Here is a 27,348-nt window from a genome sequence, read left to right on the forward strand (position 1 = left end):
GTAAGATTGTGTAAGCTTCAGGCCACTGAAGAGTATCACAACCTGTTCTAGAGATTTTGTCTCTGTAACATTATCCTTAGTGAAATGGGAAAGAAAACTCTGAAACCCCAACTGTTACACGTAGTTTAAGCCAGTGGTTCTCAACTGGGTGTTGGGGTGGGGGAGATTTTGCCCCCTTTCCACCCCCAGGGCCACTTGGCAATGTCTGGAGACAATATGGGTTGTTCTATCTGGAGAGGCGCTCTGGCATCTAGTGGACAGAGGCCAGCAACGCTGCTAAACATCCCATAAAGCACAGCAATGTCTCCTAGAGCAAGCAATTATTTGGTTCCAAATGTCATTACCGCCAAGGTTGAAAAATCCCGCTCTAGGCCAAAAATAAAAATGATCACTGTCTGAGGCGCCCAGGTGGCTCAGTCAGTTAAGCATCTGAGTCTTGATCTCAGCTCAGGTCTTGATCTCACGGTTGTGAGTTCGAGCTCCACACTGGGCTCCATGCAGGGCATAGAGTCTACTTATTTAAAAAAAAAAAAAAAAAGATCACTGTCCAATGGTTATAAAATTTAAGAGATACAGTTGATACTATGGATTTAATTATACTTCAGGTCCTATCGTGTCCCTCCCTGGTTAAAAAAAATATGTATTATGAATGTATACACTAATCAACTCAAATAATCAAATGTTTTTCCTACCCTCTCATTATAATAAGAAACATCCAGAATATCACTCTTATGCTTGACTCATAACACCAGTAATTTAATGTGTTTTGGGTATCCATTTCCTAAACTAGAAACTAATTCTACCATTAAGTGTCAAAACAGATTCTAAATCCTAGTCCTTGTGTATTTTAAACTGATTTCTACAAATGCAGATCTGTAAGTCTCACCTGGGACCTAGGGGATAAGCTTTGCCGAGAAGAGAGCCTGGGAATTTGCATTTTTAGCAAGCTTTCCCGGTGATTCTTACACATGCTCAAGTTTGACAACCACTGACAGACTTTGATTCTATGAGAAAAGAGCTGCCATTCCCGAATTATTCTCACTGTAAGTTAAACAGCAACGATCAAAGAATTTATAAATATGGAATCAGCTATAAATACGGAAGCAGCAATATATAGCACTACGCCAGAGTGGCCTCAGAGGGCCTACCCCAAACAGCATCCCTTCCAAGTGGGGCCAGTCTAAGAAAGCAAGCCCATGAGCACCATCATAAAATAATGGTGTTCTCAGAAGTATTTTGTCTTCCAAACTCCAGATCTCCCCAGTCAAGACTGTTAGGGGTAAACATCCTTACCCTTCAAGGAAGTAGATGTTCTTAAGCATCTGGCTGCCACAGGTGCAGGTTTAAATACATGCTTTATATTTAGCATTAAATGACAATTAGCATATTAACTGTGAGAGGTTAATGGTCACAACCCTAAGAACAATAATTAGACTTTCCATATAAAAGAGAAATATTTTCCTTCTGAATCTTTCTGCAGACTGAGCACCAAGTATGATCTCAATGGAGAGTACAAATTCAGATGATAGCATGTCTCCAAGCAAACAAGAAAAAGGAGGGAAAAAATTAGAGGCAAAATGAAGCAAATGGAAAGTGTATTAAATATTTAGGGAGGGGGCTATAATAATAGTTGAGCTACTATATGTCAAGCACCCATTGTTTTCAGGCATTTCAGAAACACTTTCTTATTCAACCCTCACCACTTCCATAAAAGTAGATGTTCTGCTGATAAAAAATACTGAGGACCAGAGAGGTTAAGTAACTTGCTCAAATTCACAAAGCTGGTAAGCAGGAGATTCAGACTCAGGGAATCAAGCTTTACTTAGCATTCCACCCCTTACTCCAGCCCACCCCAATATCCGCTAACATCCTGGTAGTGGCTTCTGGAAATTTCTTGTGCACATGTAACTCAGTAATTGCAAATATTTTTAACTGACATTTCAGAGTGCTGTGTGCCTTATTATTACAATGAAATCTACGGTGCTATATGGCTTGTTTGTCTTAGAAAGTGAATGGAGTCAAATAAACATTCTAAAACCCTAAAGCATCATACAAATGTAAGGCGTGATGTTATTCATTAAAATTAATTTTATTTTAAGGATCTCTGGCAGATGGCAGCAGGATTTTGAGATACTTTGAAATAATTAGTGACACCCTAGGATACTGTGAAATCATGACGGAGGTTACACTAAATTGGCTCCTAATAGCCACATATAATATAAATGATTTGGACAATAGGTAATGTCATTTTAACAATGATATTAGAGAGACTCAGAACCTCCTCCTCAGATGTGGATATTTCCCAGGGGCCTCTGGATCCGGGCCTTTCCTGTCCTTCACCGTCCCATCACCGTGGGCAATCTCAGCCACCGCCGGCCTCAGATCTCACCTCTGCATGTTGACCAAGCGCCAAGTTACATGCTTGCCCTTCATCCTTTCCCTCATTTCAGGACTCGAAATGTCCCTGACATCAGAGATGTCTCCCTGGCATTTCAAACTTAAAACCGTCAAAAATCCAACTCTACCTATCCCACCTTTTCTCTGGTATAATTCTTCTCCTCTTCCTGTTTTTCTCCCTGGAGTAATTGTATCAGTTATCACATCTGGAAATCTCAGAACCATCTTCAGCTCTGCCTAATACATATAACTGGACGCTGGGTCCTCAAGGAGGCTCTCAAATGCACCCTCTTCTTCATTTGCTCCCACAAGTTCTCTTTAAAATCAGCACAAAACCAACCTAACCCTCTCTTCTTTCAAAGACTTCAAAGTCTAGAGAATAGTGTCCCATCTCTGCCTCATCTAGCTCCCGCCATTCTAGCTTCACCTGCCGTACAGACCTTGGCCGCGGGCCTGCCACCCTCACCAGGCAACTTGCTCTTCCTTAAATATCTGGGTACCCGCAAGCCTCCGTACCTTCATCTATTCTATTTCCTTTGCTTGCTCTCCTATCATCACAGAGCATAGCTTCTGGACATACGGTCTCAGTTTTTGTAAAGCTTATAGATCTATGATTTCCTCCGCTACTCCATCAGTTATGTACAGGCACTTACCATGTACTCATGATACCGGTTTGTCTGTGTTTACCCGGAGCCAGCATACTGCTTAAGGGCAGAGACCAAATCCCATTCACCCAGTACACTTCCTAGCACATAGTACACGCAGGATGTGATTTCTTTAAAAGTTTTGTGCAAAATGCATCACGCAATGGGATATTAATAACTGCACTTTCATATTATATACAGCATGCCAATTTCCAAAGGCTAGAAAAGTAAAACTTAGTTACCTCCCAAAGGTTTGTTCTTGGGTTGGTTACATGGTACACAGAACACATGTTACCACAAAAACAATGTTCAAGAGTAAGATTGCATTTAAAGCCCATTTTCTAAAATCTTATTTTAGTGACATTTTAGCTGAAACTTTTGCATATGTGGGGAAAAGGCAAGATAGAATGCTACAGAATTACTTTTTCTTAGTATTGTAAAAGGTATCTAAACAACAGAGAGACTTGGGGGGCACATGGGTGGCTCAGTGGGTTAAGGGTGGGACTCTTGATTTCAGCTCAGGTCATGATCTCAGCCCCAAGTCAAGCTCTGTGCTGGGCATGGAGCCTGCTAAAGATTATTCCTCTCCTTCTGCCCCTCCCCCGCCTTTGTCTCTCCCGCTCTTAAAAAAAAAAAAAAAAAAGAGAAAAAAAGAAAAAAGAACAGAGACTGACTCATCAACCCTCCACAGAACGTCTGCTCTGTGGCCTCCATCTGATTCCTATGGCTGGACAGGAAAAGGATCAGGAATAAAGAGAACGTGACCCAGTGGGGATAGAGCCCTGTGTGGGTGGGGTGGAAGTGGCCCTCTGCTGAAGGCTCTGGGGTTGATGCCAGACGCTGGCCATCTTCCCCCAGTTTTCCCCATCCAAGGAAATCCGGAGCGGTGCAGCTGGGTGGGGTGAGCAAAGCCCCTGGGGGCAATTCAGTCAAGGGGCAGGCACGAGTGGAAAGTCTAAGCCAGTAGCAATTGAGGTGGCTGCAAAGGCAGGCTGGGACACGGGCAAACACGCCAGAAACCCCAATAAGTCATCACTCACTCCCAAAACTCCACAAATACATATTAAGAGAAAGGGATGGGCTACAGAAGGGAGAAAGGGCACATGGAGATCACAGGAGCCAGACACGATGTAAATAGAGGGGCTGCTTCAGAATTCGTAAGGTATACAAGACTGAACAAATTCCCTGTAAGTTTATTTTTGGAAGACAATAATAACCCCAAACTGGATGACATCATTTACTTCTCAAGAGTACTCAGAAAAACAATAACAAACACAGTTCTTTTCATTTTCCGATTATTTGGAGTTCAAACAAATGGGAGTTTACTCTATCAAAATTCAATATCCATATGTGAGTTTTCAAAAGAATGAGAACTTCTTGATGATGTTTCTACATCTATAAATATGAATAATGCAGATTTTGGATCCTATGATATCAGATGACAAGATACAGCCTAAGCTTCAGCTCTTGCTAATTAAACGAATCAATTAAGAGACTCCAGTTGCAACTGTGTAGCTGCTGTTCTATAGTAGCAAGAACAACCCCACGGGGAGGTCTTTTACTACATTAAAATGCTGTCCTCCACAACTCCATCTGATATTATTAGAAACAGTTATTTGTGTCTTGCTGTCATATTAGCAGCAAAGGCAAATTATGGAAATATGCAGACCAGAATGGTCCCAGTATGAGATCAGGTTGGGTTTTCAGCCTCCAAGGGAACAATTGCTGAAATTCCAAAGTTCCCCAAAGTTCTTTAATGGAACTGATAAATCTATCAGCACAGCATCCATTTAGAAACTAGGTAAGGGTCACATATTTACATACCTTCCTGCTAAGCTGATACAATTCAACTAGATGAATTATCATATTAAGTTTACCCTCCTGAGTTAAACTGATGGAGTTCAAAATTGTTTTCGATGGTTGTCATTAATCGCTGTTACTTCGTAAACGCTTACTTTGAAATCTAATTGTGCTAGCGTATCAAGGGTCATATTAATAGCATTCTTAATGGTAAATCTTTGTAAAACATGTTTATTCTACTGATATTATCACTCAAGCTTTCAAGGCTAATAATAAAGTATATTTATTATCAATAAAAACTTAATTTAAAATGTACAATTTGAGATTTAAATTAGCTTTAAGAACTTCAGCATGATTTGGTTTCATTAAGATCTCTGGCTAAGCTTCAAAAACATATAATTTGATAGTTCCTCAAGAGTCCTTGGGTAAATGCCAATAGTGCAGCTATGAAGAAGCTGTTTATTGTACTCTAAGCTTATTTTTGCTTTGGGGCAATATGCACTGTTTTCACAAGAAAAAAAAATCAGTCTTGGTGGGATACATTTGACTTAATATTATAGTATTAAAAAAAATAATGGTACTTTAAAAATTAAACAATGATTACAAAACAAAACTTTGGAATAAAATGGTAACTTCTGCATTAAAAGCAGTAAGAAAATATTCATCCTTATTGTAAAGCATAGTTCAAGTAAGTACTTCTGGTTAAGTAGAACACTGGACCTCTTCCATTTCTTTGTGAGCTTATACTCTCTGATGTGCACAAACTCACAGCTTCTCCAAAAACACGCACACAAAACAAAACTCAGAAGACTTACAACTTGAAATAGGCACATATACCTTGGAAAAATTCTGGGATATGTAGCTTACCAACTATATCGGTATATATGGTGTATATTATGGATTATATGTTTGTATCCCTCACCTAAGCTCTAACAATCCCCAATATAATGTTATGTGGATGCGGGTCCTTTGGGAGGTGGTTAGGTTTAGATGAGGTCAAGAGAGTGGGGCCCTCACGATGGGATTAGTGCCCTATAAAAGAGAAGAAAGATGAACCACTATATTGTACACCCGAAACTAATCTAACACTGCATGTTAATTAACTGGAATTAAAATGAAAACTTTAAAAAAAAATTAAAAAAGAGAAGAAAGACCAGCACTCTCTGCCATGTGAGGATACAGCTATCGGGTGGGTACTTGCAAGCCCGGGAGAGGGCCCTCACCAGGACCCGAATCCGCTGGCACCTCAATCCTGAACTTATCAGCCTCCAGAACTGTTAGAAATAAATGTCTGCTGTTTAAACCACCCACTCTATAGTATTTTGTCATAGCGGCCTGAACTAAAATACTATACGGCAGTTACGGCAATAACTGGATCACACAGTAAAGTGATTTGTTCTTAAGGCACTCTGATGGTGAACAGCTTCACTTGAAAGTCAGAGAGACCTGATTTTGCATCCAGTTGTTAGTACAGAATAGTCACTTAAACTGCCTAGGGCTCACTTTGTCTTCTGAAGATAGGCATACCCTTCATCGGCGTTCCTGCATGTTTGACGGTAACAGGTAAGAAAATCCTTGGGAAAATAAATGGCAGTACTCAAGTCAGGTATTAATAAGGAATGATGCTCTGTTTATAAAATATACTTTTAGGTAAATTGCCTGAGTTAGTTTTCAACCCTTCATACATGTCAAATACACTTTCATGCCTATCTATGTAGAGTGTATACTGGGTTGAACGCTGCCATCCAAAAATTCATGCCCAGCTGATATTTCAGAATGTGACCTCATTTGTAAAGAGGGTCTTTGCAAATGTAATTAGCTAAGAAGAGGTCTTACTATATAAGGGTGGGCCCTAAATCCAACGACTGGTGTGCTTAGGTTTCTGTGACTGAATATACACAGACCTGGGGAAGAAAACCATGTGAGGACAGAAGCAGAGATTGGAATGATGCAGCTACAAGCCAAGAAACAGCAACTACTGCCCCAACCACAGAAGCTGGGAGAGAGGCATGAAACCGATTCTCTGGAGAGCCTCCAGAAGGAGCCAACCCTGCCCACTCCCTGATTTCAGATTTCTCACCTCCTAAACTCTTAGAACACAATTCTGTTGTTTGAAGCTACCCGGTTTGTGGTAATTTGCTGTGACAACCCTAGGAAACAAATACAGTCCTATATCCTACATATTGGGATGGTAATGAAATTGATAGATACTAAAGGTTAAAATTTGTATGTACATTCAAGTCAAATATGCTCCTCTGAATCATAGAGGCACAAATTTCATCTCAGTGCCTTCTACTAATTCAGAGGAGTTTGCTTTTCATTATATAAAAATACTACTTAACAATTTTTTAAAAGATTTCATTTATTTATTTGAGAGAGAGAGAGAGAGAGAGAGAGCATGAGCAGTGAGGAGGGGCTGAGGGAGAAGCAGGTTCCCTGCTGAGCAGGGAGCCTGACACGGGACTCGATCCCAGGACCCTGAGATCATGACCTGATGGGTGTTAGGATAAGCTAGGTTGGGCTTCAGAAGTAACACTGAAATCTCAGTCCACGGAAGGTTAGGGGGACAATGCCCAAGCTCCAACCTTCCCCAGGGACCCATGCTCTAGGGACTCAACAACCAGGCATGTAGTTCCCCAAGTGGACATGGTAGGGACCTAGAGAGCTCACACCTCCTCTTGGCTGTCCCTGACCAGAAGTGAAGACATCACAGTAAGGAGACAATTCTCCATGGGTCTCTCATGCTTCTCTTCTACTTCTTGTGAGCAAAGCACTGACTGTCCTTTGTTCTAGACTATTTTTTCAAGGCTGTTTGCTATACAAAGACAGAGACAGTGTCTCCCTCGCAACAAAGGGAAGGCATGCTCACTGCCCATACAGAGGCTCGGGGTTCTCTGAACTAAACTCAGGCTCCTCTACAGTAACACGACCCACTGTGTGAGCAGGTGTCCTTCTGCCCTCTTCACACCACCCTGTGGGAAATGGAGCTCAGGGAAATGGTGCAAAACTAATGATATGCTGGCTACTGCTATTGCTGTAATAAACCATCCTTCATCTCTGACCCTGGAGTCTTGTCCCTTCTACCAGCATCCATGACTATAGCGGGTTAATTTGTCAGCTTCAAGTACGGTAAAATCTCAGACCCTCCATGGTTCTTGATAGTCACTTCCATTCACAGCTCCTCGTCAGAACTAGTCATGTTGTCCAACCCAATCCTCCATGCCTTATTAAAAATGTAAATGACATAAAGAGACTAAACTCATGCATGTAGACAGCCTCACTCCACAGAAAGAGGGGCAGAAGGCTTGAAGAGGTACTTTACAGAGGAGCAGACTTAATGGTCAATAAACATAAATGGCCAATAAATGCAGAAAAATATGTTCTACTTCCTTAATGATCAGGATGTTAATTAAAACCACAATGAGGACACTACTGACACTGGCAAAAATGAACAAGTCTGATAATATCAGGTACTGGTGAGAATGTGGAACAAAGTGAATGCATTCACTGCACACTCAATGCAGATCACCCCTAACGCAACTACGGCACACGTGCAATCAGGATACGTGTGCTCATGTGCATAAATGCTTAGAGCAGCCTGGAGCTAGAGAAAAGACACCAGAGACCACCCAGGGGGCCATCAACAGTAGAGGTGGACCTCACAAACAGCACGGAGCCAAATAACCAAGTCATACACAATTACAGAATATAATCCCATGCATGTCAAGCTTAAAAGCATGCAAAGCTTAACTGCTTAATATTTAAGGATGCATTTACGTGGAAAAATTATAAAGAAAAGGAATGATAAAAATTAGGAAGAAGTTCTCTGTGCAGGGAGAAAGGATGTCTGATAGATAGGATTGAGAAAGAATACACAGTAAACCTCAGAGGTAATGATGACTTTTGTGTTTTTTTAGAAAACCTCTGGTGGGTATACAGGTCTTTGTTTTATCATTACTCTTTATAACTGACAAATATTTTATAAACGTTATTTTACACATATTACAAATATGTAAGGCATATTTATAACATTTTCTATAGTATTTAATACTTATATATCCAGCAATATCTAATTTTAATAATGAGATTTATTTTATTGGGAAATAACAAAATGGTAGTTTTTTAAAGTTCGAAGTGTGTCAAAAACGAATTAAATTACTTATTTTGAAGTCTGTACCTTCTCTGAATTGAAATAACATTTTTGAACTTTATCGATGCAACAGAAGTCCTTCTTAGTCTAAAATTAAATTCTTCTTTGAACATTGAATGTCATGTTTAACAATATTCAAAAGCCAACTTGTATGGAAAATTCTACAAGTATTCTCACAGACAAAGTGTATTTGGGAAGTCTTACCTTTACACATGACCTGCTAGTGCTCTCCCTGACTGCAAGCTTTGGAAACTGAATCTGCTTTAGAAAAGTAGGATTGAAGCAGCACACACTAGCTAGAAATTACTCTGCATCTGTCCTAACAGTCCCACCATCTCAAAACCTTTTCTTTCTCTCTTCCATACTGATCTATTATGGCTAGGAGTACACACAGAAAAATGCATTGTAACAAACCACAGTGGCCATCCCAACTGCTGTGATGCAGACTTCTAAAGTACTTGGAAATGACTCTAGATAGTGACACTCCTTCTCCGTATAAACTGTCTAACAGTGTGGACAAATCTTTGGGATTTGTCAGCAAGTCACCTATGTTGGGGAGGGGGGCGGTATCAGCTCCATAAACAGGTCTGCTTTTTGTGGCTGTTTAGGGGTGGTGTGTGTGTGTTTCCTACCATATTTTAGGGGCCTGAGGTGGACAAAAAGAAAAAGCAGAGAAATCGGAGCCCCCTTGTTTGCTCTGCCCACCAACCAGCTGTGAACCCTTGGGCGAAACAAGCTGTCTTTTCTGAGGAAGACGGACTCATTGCTAAGGCCCCTATGCTTTTTCCTTTTCCCTGTTTGTTTCTGCATTTGCTTTCTTTTTCTTTTTCTTTTTTAAGTCTAATCCTTGGGTCCCACGCTTGCCCATGTCATTAATTCGCTCGACAAGCATTCACTGAGTGCCCACGGGACCCAAGGCCCTGCTCTGGGTGCTGGGTGAGAACAGTGGACACAACAGGCAAGAGCCCTGTGCTCACAGACCTTAGTTCATTCAAGTGGGAAAGACGGACAATAAACAAGTTTTAAAAAAGTAAAATATGTCAAACATGAAAGTATGTCAAACAGTGATAACTGCTGAAGAGAAAGAACAAAGCAGAGGAAAGGTGGTCAAACTTTTAAACGGGGTGACCAGGAAGCCGCCCCTGAGGTGGAGGCTGTCATGTAAAGGCCTGAAGAAAGTGCAGGAAACTTCTGTGCAGGTGTCTGGGGCAGACAGTCCTGGCAGAGGAGAGGCAGATGAGGAGCTCCTGAGGTGTGTGCCCAACACGTCTGAAGAAGAGTAACAAGGCCAATGACTTGACTGACACTTTTAAAGGATCACGCTAACCGTTAAACGAACGGCAGGCTAAGGAGCAGGAGCAGAGGTGGGAAGACCGGCTGCTGCTGTCATTCAGGCAAGAGACGAACGCTCTGGTCAGGCTGGCGGCAGTGGAAGTGGTAGGAGAGAGGACGCAAGGAGAGCACAAGGTTTTAGCTGGCGCAGCCATTTTCCAAGATAGGAAAAAACTGCGAGAGAAACGCTTTGTTTTGTTTGAGGGTTTTGCCTATCGAGAACTCAGTTTTCAATACATGAAGCCAGTGAACTCGGTTAGAATCCAAGGAGAGATTAAGTGCAGACACAGAAGTACCCATGACTCACTGTTGCATGAAAAGATCTGTAATTCTATTTCTGGAAGAACACAGGTACGCCATGTTCTTCTGGGCTTTGCTTCAGTGTGTGTTGCAGATACAGGGTTTTTTGTTTTGTTTTTTTTTACAGACTGGAGTTTGTGGCAACCCTGCATCGAGTGAATCTATCGGCGCCATTTTTCCAACAGCATTTGCTCATTTCCTGTCTCCGTGTCACATTTTGGTAATTCTTACAGTATTTCAAACTTTTACATTATGACTGTATTTTATTATTACTGTATCATTGTGACCTGTGATCAGTGATTCTAACTCACTGAAAGCTCAGATGATGATTAGCATTTTATAGCAATACAGTATTTTTATTTTTTTAATAGTTTATTTATTTATTTTTAGTAATCTCTACACCCAAGGTGGAGCTCCAACTCACAACCCTGAAATCGAGTCACATGCTCTTCTGATTGAGCCAGCCAGGCGCCCCTAGCTATCCAGTATTTTTAAATTAAGGTATATGCATTGTTTTTTAGACATAATGCTTTGCATACTTAAAAGACTACACTGTAGTGTAAACCTAACTTTTATATGCACTGGGAAACCAAAAAATTCGTTTGACTCACTTTACTGCAACACAGGCTCTCTTGCCCTGGTCTGGAACCAAACCCACAATATCTCCAAGGTGTGCCCGCATATCAATAATAACGTAAATGCCTCTAGGGGATGGGATGTGTATACTTCTGTGATGGTGAATTTTATGTGTCAATTTGGCTAGGCCACAGTATCCAGATTTTTGGCCAAATATTATTCTAGATGTTTCTATAAAGGCATTTTTCAGACTAACATTCAAATCAGTAGAGCTTGGGTAAAGCAAATTACCCCCCATAATCTGGGTGGGCATAATTCAATCAAATGAAGAAAAAGGACTGACCTCCCAAGCAAGAAGGAATACTGCAAGTACATGGTCTTTGGACTTGAACTCCAACTATTTCCTGGTCTACTGTGCAGATTTTGGACTCCCCCCCGTACCCCAACACTCAATCCTGCTGGTTCTCTTTCTTTGGAGAACCCTAATACAATTTCTTAGGACATGCACTGAAGTAATATTTAAAATTTTAAATTAAAAAAAAAAAGCAAGGAATAACTTATTCATCAGAAAAACAAAAATAACTATAAATCTCAGGTGCAACACTTAAAATTTATGTGACATTAGTCAAGTGCCTATGCATGTACTACCATATACACTGCAATATGTAAACTTTACTGTGCCTTTATACATATGAAACTATAAGTGCACATATTGTGCTTCCTACCTCAATGGCTACAAAATCACTACTCTTTTGATCCAAGCCACAGGCCTCTCCTCTGATATTCTCAATAAACTCACAGAGCAAACAGAAATACCCAGTGTGAACTCACAATCTGAACAAGGTACCCAAAAAACATGAACAGACATTTCACAGATTATAAATGATACCTAGTAAATGAATACATGGAGAAATGTTCATGACACAGAGAAATGCTAATTAAAACAATAAGGTACCTTATTGTTTGATCATACCTCACTGGCATGATCATTATGACCATTACTTTTACATTAACGGAAAAATAATAACTGTAAAGATCTTTTCACCAGATAAAGTTAAATAATTTTAAAAATTGTAACTACTACTAGTGAGAGTGCAAAGTAGTGTTCTAAAACGTGATGAAGGGCATTTGAAAGAGATATGAAGTAACTGGTAACATATACTAAGCCATAAAATTATTCATGGTTTTCATTCCACTTAGAATAAAATATATCTTACACATTTTTAAAAATATCCATGTTTGAAAATAATTCAAAACATCAAAAAAGCAAAACCCATGAAGTTGTTCACTAGAACACCATTCATAATGGCAAAAATGAGGGATAACTTAAATACCTAACAACTGGGATTCATGGATAAGAAAATATGTCACATCTACTCATTAGAATGTTAAACACAGCTCCATTAAAATGATGCTGATAAATATTTTCTAGCAATATGGAAAATGATTAATAGGATCTTACGTGAAAAAAAAAATCAAGATACAAAACTATGACTCAGTTTCCTTAGAAATGTGTACTCGAAAGGACCTAATAGAGAAAGTTATAAGGAAAACTGACAGGAAAAAAAAAAAAAATCAAGGTCACTATGTTCAAAAGCATCTTAAATAATGTTTCTTATTTTTATTAAAAAACAGGCAGAAAAAAAGGCACTTAAAATATTCAACAAAGTGCAAATAATTTTTTTATTTTTTTTAAGATTTATTTATTTATTTATTTGAGAGAAAGAGAGAGCACAAGCAGGGGTAGCATCAGGCAGAGGGAGAGTGAGAAGCAGGCTCCCTGCTGAACAAGGAGCCCAATGCGGGGCTCGATCCCAGGACCTTGGGATCATGACCTAAGCTGAAGGCAGAGGCTTAACGACTGAGCCACCCAGGCGCCCCAAGTGCAAATAATTTAAAAAATTATTTTCTCTCTAATAGGGAATAGCTAAAATTATTCTATCATGGAAACTTCTCGGACACATTAAAGAAGGCATTTCTTATACAAAGATATCTCTTTAATAGCAAAACAAAACCATGATGTAGACAAGTTCAAATACATAGGCTAAAGCTAGTTGAACACTTTCTTCTCTATTAAGTGAATATACAAAATAATAATCATTTCACACTTACCACTGTACCAAGAAACTGAATGCTCATGTTTCCACCTGCTTCTCGAGAAAGACACTGGAAAAAAAAAAAAGTATAGAATGAATTCACATCCACACAAAAATGTGTACCTAAGTGTTCGTAGCAGCATTATTCCTAATAGCCAAATAACCTAAATGTCCACCAACTGGTACATGGATAAACAAAATATGATATATTCATACAATGGACTATTCGGCCATAAAAAGAATGCAGTACTGACACATGCAACAACAGAAGGCCGTCACAAAGGACCACGTATTATATGACTCCACTGAACATGAAATGTCCAGAACGTGCAAATCCAGAGATAGGAAGTAGATTAGCACAGTTTGGCGGTTCTCCACAGAAGACCCGCAACTGCTCTAGGGACTTCCTGGTCCTCACACTTCCTGGGCTAGTACAGGTTGCCTAAGAACACACCAAATGTCACATCTTTTCATTAGCATAGATTATACCACCTGTCAAGGAAAGGACTGAAAGAATTTTTTGATTCCCTAAGAAATTGGGGGGCGGGGGAGTGAAACTTGGAGCTTCATGGACCTGTCAACAATTAGGAACGAAAGTAATGAAGATACACAGAAACTCTGGCTGTCCTACTGAAAAAAGAAACATGCTCCTAAATCTACAGCAGGGTGTCAAGAGGCAAAGATTGCCAAAAATGCTAAGTCTGGAACAGTAAGAAAGGGTAGCAAATTCTACGGATGCATTAGATGAAGCTGTCCAGGAAAGAGACGATGCCCTAAGGCTTCTTCAGACTGCTCAAGAAAAAGCTAGACCTCATGCTTGGATAAGAGGCATCTTTGGAAGAATCATCTGGCACAAGTTCAAGAAGTGGCTATGCCTTGGTACCTAAGGAACAGATACAATAAGAAATGATTCTTTGCCATGCCTCACATGGGGCATTTTGTCAGACTGAGACTGGAGAAGGAAGCCCACATTAAAGCCACTAAGTCTAGGGGGAAACAGTAAGAAAAATTTCTTCAGAAAGAGTTTCCACATCTTTCTGAAGCCCAGAAGTCAAGTCCTATCTAATAAGTTTGAACTCCTAACTTACCATTTTATTCTTCTTGGATAATAGTCTATATACAAAAGTAAATATATGTTAAGTGGCTTCATAAAGAACTCGTGTTTTCAGTTGAATGACAACCGACTTATTGATTGGTCGAAGTGTTATATGCCATGCTAATTCTGGGAGTGGTCGTGCTTTTACCAAACTTTGAAAAAAACCAGGTATAAAGCACAGATCAAATTCCTTTTAGAAAGAAAGGAAGGGGGGAAAGAGAAAAGAGAAGGAAGAAGGGAGGAAGGAAAGGTGGCTGCCTGAGGGAGAGGGCAGGGAGGAAATGAGAAATGACTGCTAATTAGTAAGGCTTGCTTTCTGCGATGGTGAAAATGTTCTACAACTGTTTGTGGTGATGGTTGCACAACTCTGTGAAGAGACTAAAAACACCGACTTGTGCACTTTGGGTGAACTGTGTGGTATGTGAATTCTATCTCAATAAAAAGTTTCATAAAAAGTTAGCATTTGTTTAAAATAACAAGAGGACAACACAATGCTTCTACATCCAGAGAGTAGTGAAAATAGATATAACCTCTACGTTATGCAAATATTTGTAAATAAAAAAGCTCAAAGTGAATACAATAGGATTTATGCATATCTTGTTTGAATTTTAGTTTGCTAGAAATGGATAACTAAATAGTTCACTGGAAGTAAATTATATATTTTTTTTTCCAGATAATTCTCACCTGTAAAATTGCTCTATTTATTCCTAGCTTATTCTTCAAAATTCTTTCTTCCCTGTGCTACTCAGAAAGGGCCTAACGGCCTCAAAGACTCCACAAAAAAGAAAGCTTTTCTAACTAAGCAGCTGTATGTTTTTTTAAAGTTCCCGGCGTAGCCCTGGGACTCGCAGGGCTGCCTGTCATGTCCTATCACAGATACATCCTCATTTTATTCTTTTTAAGAAGTATAGGTTTACCAACCCCAATCTTTAAGATCATTCAAATCCTAGAACCCAGAGCAAATCTCCAGAATTCAAGCTGAGTCCGTGGTTCCTTGATTAAGGGAAGTTAGATCAGTCAGAAGGAAAGCGGGTTAATGCACCAGGGCAACAAGACGGTTACCCCACCCCCAAGTACTGCCCCAGTGACTCAACACAAGAGTAGTCTGACCAGCACACTCAACGTGGTGTGGTACAGTGCAGAAAACTCAAAATCAGTATTTTTATCCATTAATTTCACTTCTAAGAATTTATCCTAAGGGAAGAAGTCATGAGTAGGCAAAACAATAACAACAACAACCAAAAACAAAAGAAGCCCACAGCTACAAAAATGACATCACAGTGCAGTTTATAGAATCTAAAACCTTCCAAGCAACCTAAATGATGAATAAAAAAAACCTGGTGAAATAACTTATGGTATAATCCATGCAGCCATTAAAAAATCTGAGACATGAAAAATGTTCATAGCATATTTCTAAGTGCGAAAAAAAAAAAAAAAACAATATGTTTGGAATACATCATGATAAAAACTTGTATATGTTAAAGATAAAATTCTAGCACAAATAATGCACATAGAACAGTTAACTATTATTTCTGGGTGGAAGATATTAGTTGGCCTTTCTTTTTGGCTTACCTATTATTCCTATTCTTCCAAATGGACATATAGAACTTAATAAAGGCAAAAAGAGAAACAGTACAGAATGGAACAAAATCGATTACTTCCCTCGATGTCCTAAGGGATTAAGAACTGAGTCCTGAATCCTGGGTTTTGACACTGGCACTTCTACTTTGGTCCTCCATCCATCCATCTATCCATCCACCCATCCATCAACTATATTGAATTGAACACTGCTAGCTGAATTAAACTTCACCCTCTGGGAGACTGAAGGAAAGAAGAAAATTCTACAAAAATTATAGGGCCATCTGGCTGGCTTAGTCAGTAGAGCATGCGACTCTTATCTCAGGGTTGTGAGTTCGAGCCCCACACTGGGGGTAGAGATTACATTAAAAAAAAAGAAATAAAATAAATTATAATTTGGTATGATAAATCCATAGTACAGAATGTACAAAGTATTAACAGATAAGAGGCCAGACTAGCTAAATGCCCAGAAAGGTTAAGGAACACTTGAAGATACACAGTAGAGCTGGGTACTAAAAAATAAGCAGACATTCTCCAAAAGGGAAATAAATGAAACACTTTTGGTCAGATGGGACAGTGTATGCAAATTTCAGATAAAGAAAATGCACGAGAGTTTAAGGCTTGGTGAATTGTCCCATATGGCCAGAGATAGGTTTGGTTAATGGAGTGAAGGGGTAAGAAAGGAAAACCGAGAAGGAATTAACAGAGCCAAGTCCCATCTTGCACAGATTTTACACTTAACCAAATTCTTATATTTAAAAACTGGGGAGTAACATGGTTGTTTTAGAAAGATTGATGGTCTGATGTAAGGTTCAGGATACACAGGAATGGGGGAGGAGGTGGGCTGGGAGACCAAGGAAAATGCAGCAGGTAGCACTCACTCAGGTAGGGAGGCTCAAAGGCTAGAGAGGGGTGAACCCAAAAGTAGAACTAAGGCTGTTTCATTCACAGAAACTTAGAATTTGGAGAGCAAATGGATCTCAAAATCTACATTTCATTTTACTTATGAGGAAAATAAAGATACAGGGATATAAAAATAATTTGCCTGCATTGCAACTGGAGAATAAGAATCCTAACCTAGGGACGCTTGGGTGGCTCAGTCATTGAGCGTCTGCCTTTGGCTCAGGTCATGATCCCAGGGATCAAGCCCCGCGTCGGGCTCCCTGCTCCGCGGGAAGCCTGCTTCTCCCTCTCCCTCTCCCACTCCCCCTGCTTGTGTTCCCTGTCGCTGTGTCTCTCTCTGTCAAATAAATAAAATCTTTAAAAAAAAAAAAAAAGAATCCCAACCCAAGCAGTTGTGCAGGGTTGGGATACCTCTACTGTGCAGGATGGAATATCTCTACAATCTCAGACCAGATCATCACTTAGATGGTGAGTTCTTTAAGAACAAGGACCATTTCTTACACTTCTTCCTTAATCCCAACAGCATGCAAGTGAGTGCCACAGAAATGGAAACGAAAAATCAATCTTCACCAAGAATTCTGAAGTTTTTCCATACTATGAAAGACAAGAGTGATCTACATATCTCTCAGTCTTCGACTGTTTAACCAAAGTTTTAGCTGGGCAGAGTTAGAGGTGTGGCTGTCAAGAAATTAGGGAAAGAAGTGCTGTAGAATGATGTAGATTGAGGATAGGGAGTCCAACGATATGCTGACTTCCACACTGCTGAGATTTTAAGAGTAGTGAGGAAAATACTCAGTGAAAGCATTGCCATTACTCCAAACCCAGGACTCAACCCAGCAGCTGTTAAATCTTCCTTCCTCAGAAGCCTGAGGCAGAGATCCAGGATCCAATCCATATTTACCAGAACAGATTCAGCACAATTAATCACCTCTGTCATGCAGCAACACACTTAATCCTAAGAGCTATTCAGAATGAGAAATTTTCTGACTGAAAAGTGTGGCTGTTGGCTTCTGGGAAGATGGCAGTGGTGACATGGTTTCTGAATCTTCCGCAGAAACACAAGAGGCCCAGAGGCAACAAACATCCCTAGCACCCCAAATGTTGTCTACAAATACCACTTCCCACTCCAAGAAATCAAGGTTTCTCGGCAGAATGGCTGATCCCGGGTTTGGGGCAGGAATGAGGCTCTATATCTTGTCACACCAGAAAGTAAGGAGCTATCAAAGATTGGGGCCATGTTAGAAAGACTCAGGACTGAAAAAATTCCCTGGCCAGAGCTGGGGAAGTCTGACCGACAATAAGGATTATAACTGCAATGGATTAAAGCAGACCAGGTATGTTTGAACCCATGAGTTCAAAGTGGATACCAGAAACAAAAACAAAACACCCTAATTTAGTCACTTTTGGAGAATCATAGGGAACCAACTCTCTAGGAACTGGAAAGTCAAGGGAAAGGATCCAGCATTTATCTTTTCTATGAACACTGTTGTCCTGGATAACCCAAGAAGCAGTTGAGGTAGAGTTTCTCTGTAAAGAATTAGTCCTGGGGTGCCTGGGTGGCTCAGTTGTTAAGCGTCTGTCTTTGGCTCGGGTCGTGATCTCAGGGTCCTGGGATCGAGCCCCTCATCGGGCTCCCTGCTCGGCGGGAAACCTGCTTCTCCCTCTCCCACTCCCCTTGCTTGTGTTCCCTCTCTTGCTGTCTCTCTCTCTGTCAAATAAATAAATAAAATCTTAAAAAAAAAAAAAAAAAGAATTAGTCCTGGTAATAAATGAATAAAAATGACAATATTGGAACATCATCATTTTGTAAACCTTGATGAACTTACTGACCGAAGCTTGAATATCAACGGCGTGGTGACCAGACAGTATGTGCGTCTCTTACAGACTCAGTCTTGCCAAAGATAATGGCACCCAAATCTGATTACATCTCTAGATAGAAATATCAATTTATAGAAAACAAAGGAGGGGGGACATGTTAAGCCACACCACTGGGATGCAATCAGCTCAGTTCTGGCAGTAGAAAACTGTACAAGACAAACGATCCTGTTCCTTCAACAAATAAAATGGAAGGATAAAAAAAAAAAATTCTACAGCCATTTCCCTCCAGCTACTGTCCCCTCTGTCCTTTACAGCCAGACTCCTTAAAAAATTATCTCTCTTCATGGTCTCTACATTGTCCCTTTCCATTCTCCTTTGAACCTGTTCCCATGTGTTTTCCCCCCACTGTTTGTCTGTAGTCTTCTCATCAAGATCACCTACGATTTCCATGTTGCCTTACCTATCAGTTGGCTTTGTCCTCATCTTATCCAGCAATGCTATGAACTGTCGATGATTCTCTTTCCCAAACACAATTCTTGCACTGACTTCAAGGATATCCATGCCCCTGGTTTTAGTCCTACCTCCCTGGCAGTTCTTTCTTAGCCTCTTCATCTCTTCATTCAATTTCTACCTGGGGGAGGGCAGTCCACAGCTCTCTTCTCTTTTCCATCTACTTTCTTCCCCTATGTCATCTCATCCACATCCATGCTTCCCCCCAGTGCAATGCCCATCTTAAAATAAATCAACTTCATTGAAGCATAACTTACGTACAAAAGACTGCATTCCACTTAAAGTATAGAATTCAATGACTTTCGACAATTTTAAAAAACCACCACCACAATCAACACACAGAACATTTCCACCACCTCCAATATGTTCTTCCTGCCCTTTCACAGGCCAATCTTGGTCCCTGCCCCCAGGCAACCACTGATCTGCTGTCTAATAAACGAGTTCATTTTATTCATCAAATGGACATTGTTTCCTCACCATTTAAGAAAATTTTGCATTAAAATTCCTGAGCATCTTTGCCAATAATCAACCGACCACCTATATCTGGATCTACTTCTATACTTTATTCTGTCCTACATATCTATCTACCAATACCACACTGTCCTGATGCTGCTGTTTCATAAATAGTCTTGAAATCAGGTTGTATAATTCTTCCAACTTTGTGTTTCTTTTTAAAAATTGGTTGGCTCCTATGCTTTTTCAACTAACAGATTTTTTTTTTTTTTTTTGGTGGTAAAAAACATAACACAATTTACCATTTTAACCATTCATAAGTACACAGTTCAGTGTGTTAAGTATATTTATGTTGTTGTGAAACAGATCTTCAGAACCTTCCCATCTTGCAAATCTGAAATTCTATACCCACGAAACAACTCCCCCTTCCTCCCTCCCAATAGACCCTGGTAACCACCATTCTACATTCTGTTTCAAGGAATTTGACTGTTTTACGTGCCTCATATAAGTGGATGCATACAGTATTTGTCTTTTGTTGTCTGGCTCTCTTCACTTAGCATAATGTCTTCATGTTTTAACCATGTGACAGGATTTCTTTCCCTTTTACGGCTGAATATTATCCCAGTGTATGTATATACCACATTTTGTTTATCCATTCATCTGTGATGAACATTTTAGTTGCTTCAACCTCCTGGCTATTCTAAATAATGCTGCAATGAACTGGGGTGTTCAAATAATTCTTGAAGATCCTGCTTTCAATTCTCTCTGATATATATATATCTAGAGGTGAGATTGCTGGACCACTTAGTGTAGTATTTTTAATTTTCTGAGGAACCCTCATACTGTTTTCCATACAAGTTGTGCCATTTTACAATTCTGCCAACAGTGCACAAGGATTCCATTTTCTCAGTGTTCTCACCAACGCTTATTATTTTCTGGGTTTTTTTTTGGGGGGGGTAGTAGCCATCCTAAAGGGTATGAGATAATATCTCATTGTCATTTTGATTTACACTTCTATGATGGTAAGTGATGTTGAGCAAATTTCCATATGTTTATTGCCTGTTCGTATATCATCATTGAAGAAATGTCTATTTAAGTCCTTTGTCTACTTTCAAATCAGATTAGTTTTGGGGGCACCTGGGTCGCTCAGTCGGTTAAGCTTACGACTCTTGATTTCAGACTCTTATTTCAGCTGGGGTCATGGTCTCAGGGTCCCGAGATCGAGCCCCGCGTTGGGGCTCCTTGCTCAGTGGGGACTCTGCTGGGGATTCTCTCTCTTTCCCTCTCCCTCTGCCTCTGCACCTCCCCTTCCCCGCTCACACACTCCCTCTCTAAAATAAATAAATCTTATTTTTAAAAAAGATTTAATTTATTCATTTGAGAGACAGAGCACAAGTGGTGGGGGAGGGGCAGAGGGAGAGAGAGAGGCAGACTCCTCGCTAAGCCCGATGCGGGGCTCAATCCCAGGACCCCAGGATCATGACCTGAGCCAAAGGCAGATGCTTAACCATCTAAGCCACCCAGGTATCCCTAAATAACTAAATCTTTATAAATAAGTAAGCAAGCAAGTAAATAAATAAATAAAGTTAATCTTCTTAAGTTGTAGTTCTTTATATATAAATTCTGGATTTTAACCCCTTATCAAATATAGGATTTGCAAATATTGTCTCCCATTCACTCTGTTGTTTGTGTCCTTTGATGCACAGACGTTTTTAAGTTTGAGGTAGTCCTATTTGTCTGTGTTTGCTTTTGTTGCCTATGACTTCGGTGTTATATCCAAGAAATCATTCTTAAGTCCAGTGTTATGAAGCTTTTGGTCTCCATCTTCTTCTAGGAGTTTCATGGTTTTAGGTGTAACATTTAGGTCTTTAATCCATTTGAGTTAATTTTAATGTATGGTGTAAGATCCTTTTGTAAGTGGCAGATCCATGCTTTGAGAGAAAATCTACAGGCTTATGACTATGGGATTTATGTTTTTAATTCCCATTTGTCCTAAGAGTTCAAGACTCACAGAGTCAATTTGGACCTCAACACTTGGATATCTAATGTACATGTTAAACCTACCAAGTCCAAACAGAATTCCTGATTTGCCTCCCCAAACCTGCTCCTCCCCAACTTCCTATCTCAGTAGACACCGCCATCCTTCACTCAGTTGCTTCCCCTTCATTCTCTAGCTTCCTTCACACCTGGTATCTGTTCTGTGCATCTTTTTTCTTTTTTTTAAGATTTTATTTATTTATTTGAGAGAGAGAGAACACAGAGGGAGCAGGAGAGGGAAAAGCAGGCTCCCTGCTGATCAAGGAGCCCAATGTGGGGCTCGATCCCAGGACCCCGGGATCATGACCTGAGCCAAAGGCAGACTCTCAACTGACTGAGCCACCCAGGCAGCCCTGTCAATCTTTTCTGCCTTTCCCCCCAAATATATGTCAAATTAGTTTGCTTCTTACCATCTCGCCTGCTACCACCTTAGTCTAAGTCAAGGCTTGACAAACTCTTTCTGTAAAGGGCCATGTAGTAAGTGTTTTAGGCTTTGTGAGGCAAAATTGAGGATATGATGTATCTAGTTACAGAACAAGACAGAAAACAGATTTTCACGATTTTGGGGGCACAACATTCAAAATACAATAATACCTAAGCACAATTTTTTGGTAACACTAATAAGGAAAACGGAATTCTCTTATTTAGAAATAAAATTCTATTTAATTGGGGCTCAAAGTTAGTGTTCTCTATCATCAAAATCAATGGCAAATATGCATCTGTTAATGCTGATCTGCAATGAGATTTTACCTATTTCACCTTATTTTTTTTAAAGACTTTATTTATTTGAGAGAGAGAGAGAGAGAGCGAGCGAGCACAAGCAAGGGGGAGTGGCAGAGGGAGAGGGAGAAGCAGGCTCCCTTGCCGAGCTGGGAGCCGGATGTGGGGCTCGATCCCAGGACACTGGGATCATAACCTGAGCTAAAGGCAGATGCTTAACCTACTGAGCCACCCAGGCGCCCCGCTATTTCACCTTCGACAATACCTCTTCCCACAAACAGGTACTCCTAAATACTGATGACAATCCACAAGCACAGGACTTTACTTAAGCATATTCATTGCTTGGAAGGCATTTACAGAATTTTGTTAAATTCCTCTCCTGATATTTGCCTTTCGCCTAACCTTACATTACAGTCTGATCACTTCCAATTTTAGGCTACGTGGAAGATCCTCAACTGGACAGTGAAATGGATTTTAAAATATGGGTATCTCCTTGGCTCTTGCATTGAGGTTTGAAAAATGCTGCTGAAACTGTAGTTCACTTCTTGTTTTAATCTTTTGACAGCCTGGGAAGTGTAAAAAGCAGCTTGACATTAGTTGTGATTCAAACATTAATTGTCAAAATGATATTACCACAGTACAATTTTTGCATGTAACTACTGTTTTGTCTTGCAATTTTAGGTTGAATTCATTAACAAACATCAAGTCTGCAGCATAAGCTAATTTTCAAAGCCCTCTGATGTTTGATAACAATGGCTGAGGGTGGTTCTTCTTGTTCGGAAAAATTTAAATCTTGGTTCTGAGCTCAAAAACATCACAATAAATTTTACCACTGCTAAGCCACTGAATTGCTGTGTGATAGGGAAATCGGGGAATTAAGGTTCTACTTAACAAAAATTCCAAAAGCAGTCATAGCAAATAAAAAACAAATAAATGTGGCTATATTCCGGTAAAACTATATTTATGGACGCTGAAACCTAAATCTCACATACTTTCCATGTGTCATGAAGCACTCTTCTTCTTTTAATTTTTTCCGACCATTTACAAATGTAATAACCGCTCAACTTGTGAGCCATACAGAAACAGGCCATGGGCTGGATTTGGCAGACTCCTGGTCTCAGCCATCAGCAACTGTCACCTGGATGACTACAATGATCATATAAATGGTTCCCTTAATTCCACCACTGGTCCCCTGCGGTCCATCCTCCTCACAGCAGTGATTTTAAATCACATCCTATCATTCTTCTATTCAAAACCCTTCAAAAGCTTCACAGTGGGAATTGAATAAAACCCAAACTTTTTGGCCTACAAAGACCCTATACAATCTAGTCCCTGCCTATCTTCTTCCACTCTCCTAAGCTCTACTCAAGATGCTGGTCTTCCCTTGGGCCTCTGCACAAACCAAGCTTGTTCCTGTCTCTGAGCCTTTGCACTTGCCATTCCTGCAACTTGGGACTTTCACCCCCTAAATTTTTACGTGGCTGCCCTCTTCTCCTCATAGGTCTCAACTCAATGTAAGCTATTCAGAAACAACTTTCTAGCCACCCCAGCTAAAGCTACCTCCCTTAGGTACTTTCTATGAATGATCCTGTCTTACAGCCTTTATCGACCTTCTTAGTACTCAAATTACCTTATTTATGTGTTTACATGTTTGGTATCTACATCCCCCTTGTAAAGGTTGCACATGTTGGGGGGGTGGATGGGGGGGGAGAGAGAGAGAGAGAGGGAGAGAGAGAGAGAGAATTGCCCAAACCTGACATAGCTCAGCAATAAGGACTGATATAAGAAAAAAGAGGGAAATAAAATTTCATTCAAACTGGAATTTACCTCGATACAAAAACCAGGAATATACTATTTTCGCACAGTTTATGATTAAGACAATTAGGTTTTAGAATTCACAAAGAACAAAGTATCAGAGCTTACAAAGAGTCTGAGACACGCCAAAACAAATATGAACTGACCATGTGATAAACTAATAACAGAAAGTAAAATAAGATAAAAATTAAGACTTTTATTTTCATGAACCATATCCCATCCTTATTCAAATATTTTCTCCAAGTGTTTTTTACCCCTTTTCCAATTTTTTTTTTTTTAAAGATTTTATTTATTTGACAGAGAGAGACACAGCAAGAGAGGGAACGCAAGCAGAGGGAGTGGGAGAGGGAGAAGCAGGCTTCCTGCTGAGCAAGGAGCCCAATGTGGGGCTCGATCCCAGGACCCTGGGATCATGACCTGAGCCGAAGGCAAATGTTTAATGACTGAGCCACCCAGGCGCCCCGCCCCTTGTCCTATTTTAAGTGGCACTTCAGAGCTAGTTAAAAACTTCTTTCTGTTCTTATTTTGATACTCTGCTCCAACATTTACAAAATATACAGCATTTTTTTCCTTTAAAGAAAAGAATATTCAAGAAGTAAGACTTTGATTATTGAAACGACTTCGAGATTTGTGAGAATCAAATTCATACAGAATTAGCAAAGGCTGTTCACTCAACAAAAGCAAAACATCCACAAAATAATAAATGCTCAAAAAATATCTTTCTGGGATAATGAAGTCAGAGGCAATTTCACCTTTAAAAGTAATCTCACTGAACAGTAAGAGGAAGAAATAGTAATCGTTTTCTTTTTCCCCTCACTGATTTGCAGCACAATAACATGTGGTAAAGGCCATTACTACAGGATCTGTCTTATCACTCTCTGCTGCAGCTGCTTGCATTCTTTGCCACATTTATCATAATCGGTGTTTATACTATTCAAAATTCTCTCCTTCTGGCAGCTACTACAATATCATTTTCTAGTAAACAGATAGTAGAGGAGAAAAAAATACATGGGGGGAGAAGCAGGGGGAGACACAGAACGATATTTTCCCATTATAGTAAATTTTTAAAAGCAACTCCAAATCATAAAACCAATGCCACTAGAGACGAGAAAACTGCTAAGCTTCTGGGACTCCATTACAAAAGCAGGTAGAGGTGTCAAAATTAATATTTTAAATTACAGTTGTAAATACATCCCAGCTGTTAAATTGTGATTAAATTTTTCAAAGCATAGTGAAAGGAGTTATTTCTGTTCTCCTGGTGGGCTTGTTTCTTAGATGTGTAACTGTAATTGATGTTTTCAGGAATGTGAAAAGGAGATGGTTAATAATTACTCTCTCATTTCCTACTTCTTTGGAAAAAAAATACCAACCTCCACTTACGAAGTTATATATTTATATATCCTATACGTCCTAAATAGATGGTTTCATATTACATTTGATAACTCTAGAGTAATCACATGCACATAGTACCAAATAACAGCTAATTACTTCTAAGGGGAAGGGGAGACACAGCTGAAAAACATGGAAAACATTTATTTTGGGACTAAAAACAGGATCACTTCCAAATCCACTATTTTTTTTTTTTTTTTGGTACTGGCAAAGTATAAGCAAACACATAAGCCACTTCATTTAATTTTCTAATTAAAATATTATTAAAATATTTACTTTAGCATCTATATATGTTTATTAGGATTATAACAAAAGTTTGTTCCCAGAGGTTGTGAGAGTAACTTTCATATAAAAAACTAAAAGAGAAAGTAGCTTCCTTTTAACTTCCCTTACTCAAGAGGTATGAGAATCAATTCATTTTCTTCAAAAAAATGAAAGCTTAAAATTTAAAAATCTATTCAAACTCTGTGTAGACAAGCATTTGCGAACATATCACAGTTATTCAATCTGCAAACACAATTACAGCTCTTCTATCGTATTCACGTACTTATATATAATATTCTGTATTACACAGGCCCACTGAGCATTTTAAGTTATCATGTTATGTAATCTATTTAACACTGCAATCAGTTCACAAATAATCCATTTAATCTGGCATTCTGTAGTAAATAACATGACATTCATGTGACACTACTCCAAATGTGTCTGCTTTAACATAGAAAATTAGTTCCACTTAGCTGAGTATCAATAACCTATTCAATGCAGAACGCACTAGTGCTGCGGACAGCTTTGTACTGTTATTTATCATAAATTTATCTTCTCTTGAAAATATTTAAGAATATGAGAAATAAAAAGTAAAAAAGCCTTCAAAGGTACATCATGAATAGCTTCACATCACACAAATGCAGAGATTGTTAGACCTTAGCAGGATCAAGATATTTTCCAAAGTATTTAGCTACTCTTCAGGCCTGTAGACAACCTGCTGTGAGCAGGTGGATAGAAGAAATCATGCCACAGAAAGAAACAGACCAATAGCAGTCGGCAGCTCTGCTTGCAAATGTTCCAACAACGTGACTATGCAAAATGAAAATCTAGTATGTAAAATGCTGGCGAGAAACAACACATTAAATCCCAGCAGACAAATTACACTGTAAGAAATGGAAGACTATTTGAGTTGTTCAAAGTAAAACTGAAGAGCCTCTTTCAAGGTTAAAAAGAATGTTTCACAGGAATATAGTCACAGAAATTAAAAAAAAAAAAAAAAGCTCTATTTGACCAGCATGTTCCAAGCTACAAGGGTACAAGGGTGTATGAAGACAATACAGTGAGCTCTACACGTACAGAACACAGCAAATCTTTTGTTCCAACACTTAATTATATGCTATAGGCAGGAAATCATTCCGCATATTAGAAGTAGTCCTGTTTTGTTAAACTTTTCTTTTTTTAAAAGATTTTATTTATTTGACAGAGAGAGACACAGTGAGAGAGGAAACACAAGCAGGGGGAGTGGGAGGGGGAGAGGCAGGCTTCCCGAGGAGTAGGGAGCCCGATGCGGGGCTCGATCCCAGGACCCTGGGACCATGACCTGAGCCAAAGGCAGATGCTTAATGACTGAGCCACCCAGGCGCCCAGTTTTGTTAAACTTCTAAAATAAAATGTGAAAAGTTTGTCAACTAGATGATAAATTCACCTTCTGTTTAAAAGTGAATTTAGTTCATCTACTCATAATTTTAA

At 39.5% G+C, this 27,348-nt stretch overlaps 2 protein-coding genes and 1 pseudogene across 6 annotated transcripts in view; 2 read left to right on the top strand and 1 right to left on the bottom strand.

Moving 5' to 3' along the window:
• GGACT (gamma-glutamylamine cyclotransferase) overlaps positions 1-10,891 on the top strand; it is a 114,474-nt gene extending 103,583 nt beyond the window's left edge. The window contains exon 3 of the transcript XR_013446868.1: positions 10,751-10,891. The gene's annotated coding sequence lies outside the window, so the exon portion shown is untranslated. The remainder of the gene's footprint in view (positions 1-10,750) is intronic.
• The window catches only part of PCCA (propionyl-CoA carboxylase subunit alpha), a 396,319-nt gene that overhangs the window by 53,867 nt on the left and 315,104 nt on the right, over positions 1-27,348 (bottom strand). For all 5 annotated transcript variants that reach the window (XR_013446865.1, XM_078070126.1, XM_078070127.1 and 2 more), the window contains one exon: positions 13,312-13,365. Coding sequence is in view for 4 of the 5 variants with exons in the window: in XM_078070126.1 (XP_077926252.1) it covers positions 13,312-13,365 (54 nt within the window). In the remaining variant the exon portion in view is untranslated. The remainder of the gene's footprint in view (positions 1-13,311; positions 13,366-27,348) is intronic.
• Positions 13,940-14,361, top strand: LOC118539302 (large ribosomal subunit protein uL29m pseudogene; annotated as a pseudogene).

The sequence above is a fragment of the Halichoerus grypus genome, chromosome 4, assembly GCF_964656455.1.
Source record: "Halichoerus grypus chromosome 4, mHalGry1.hap1.1, whole genome shotgun sequence".
NCBI lineage: Eukaryota > Metazoa > Chordata > Mammalia > Carnivora > Phocidae > Halichoerus > Halichoerus grypus.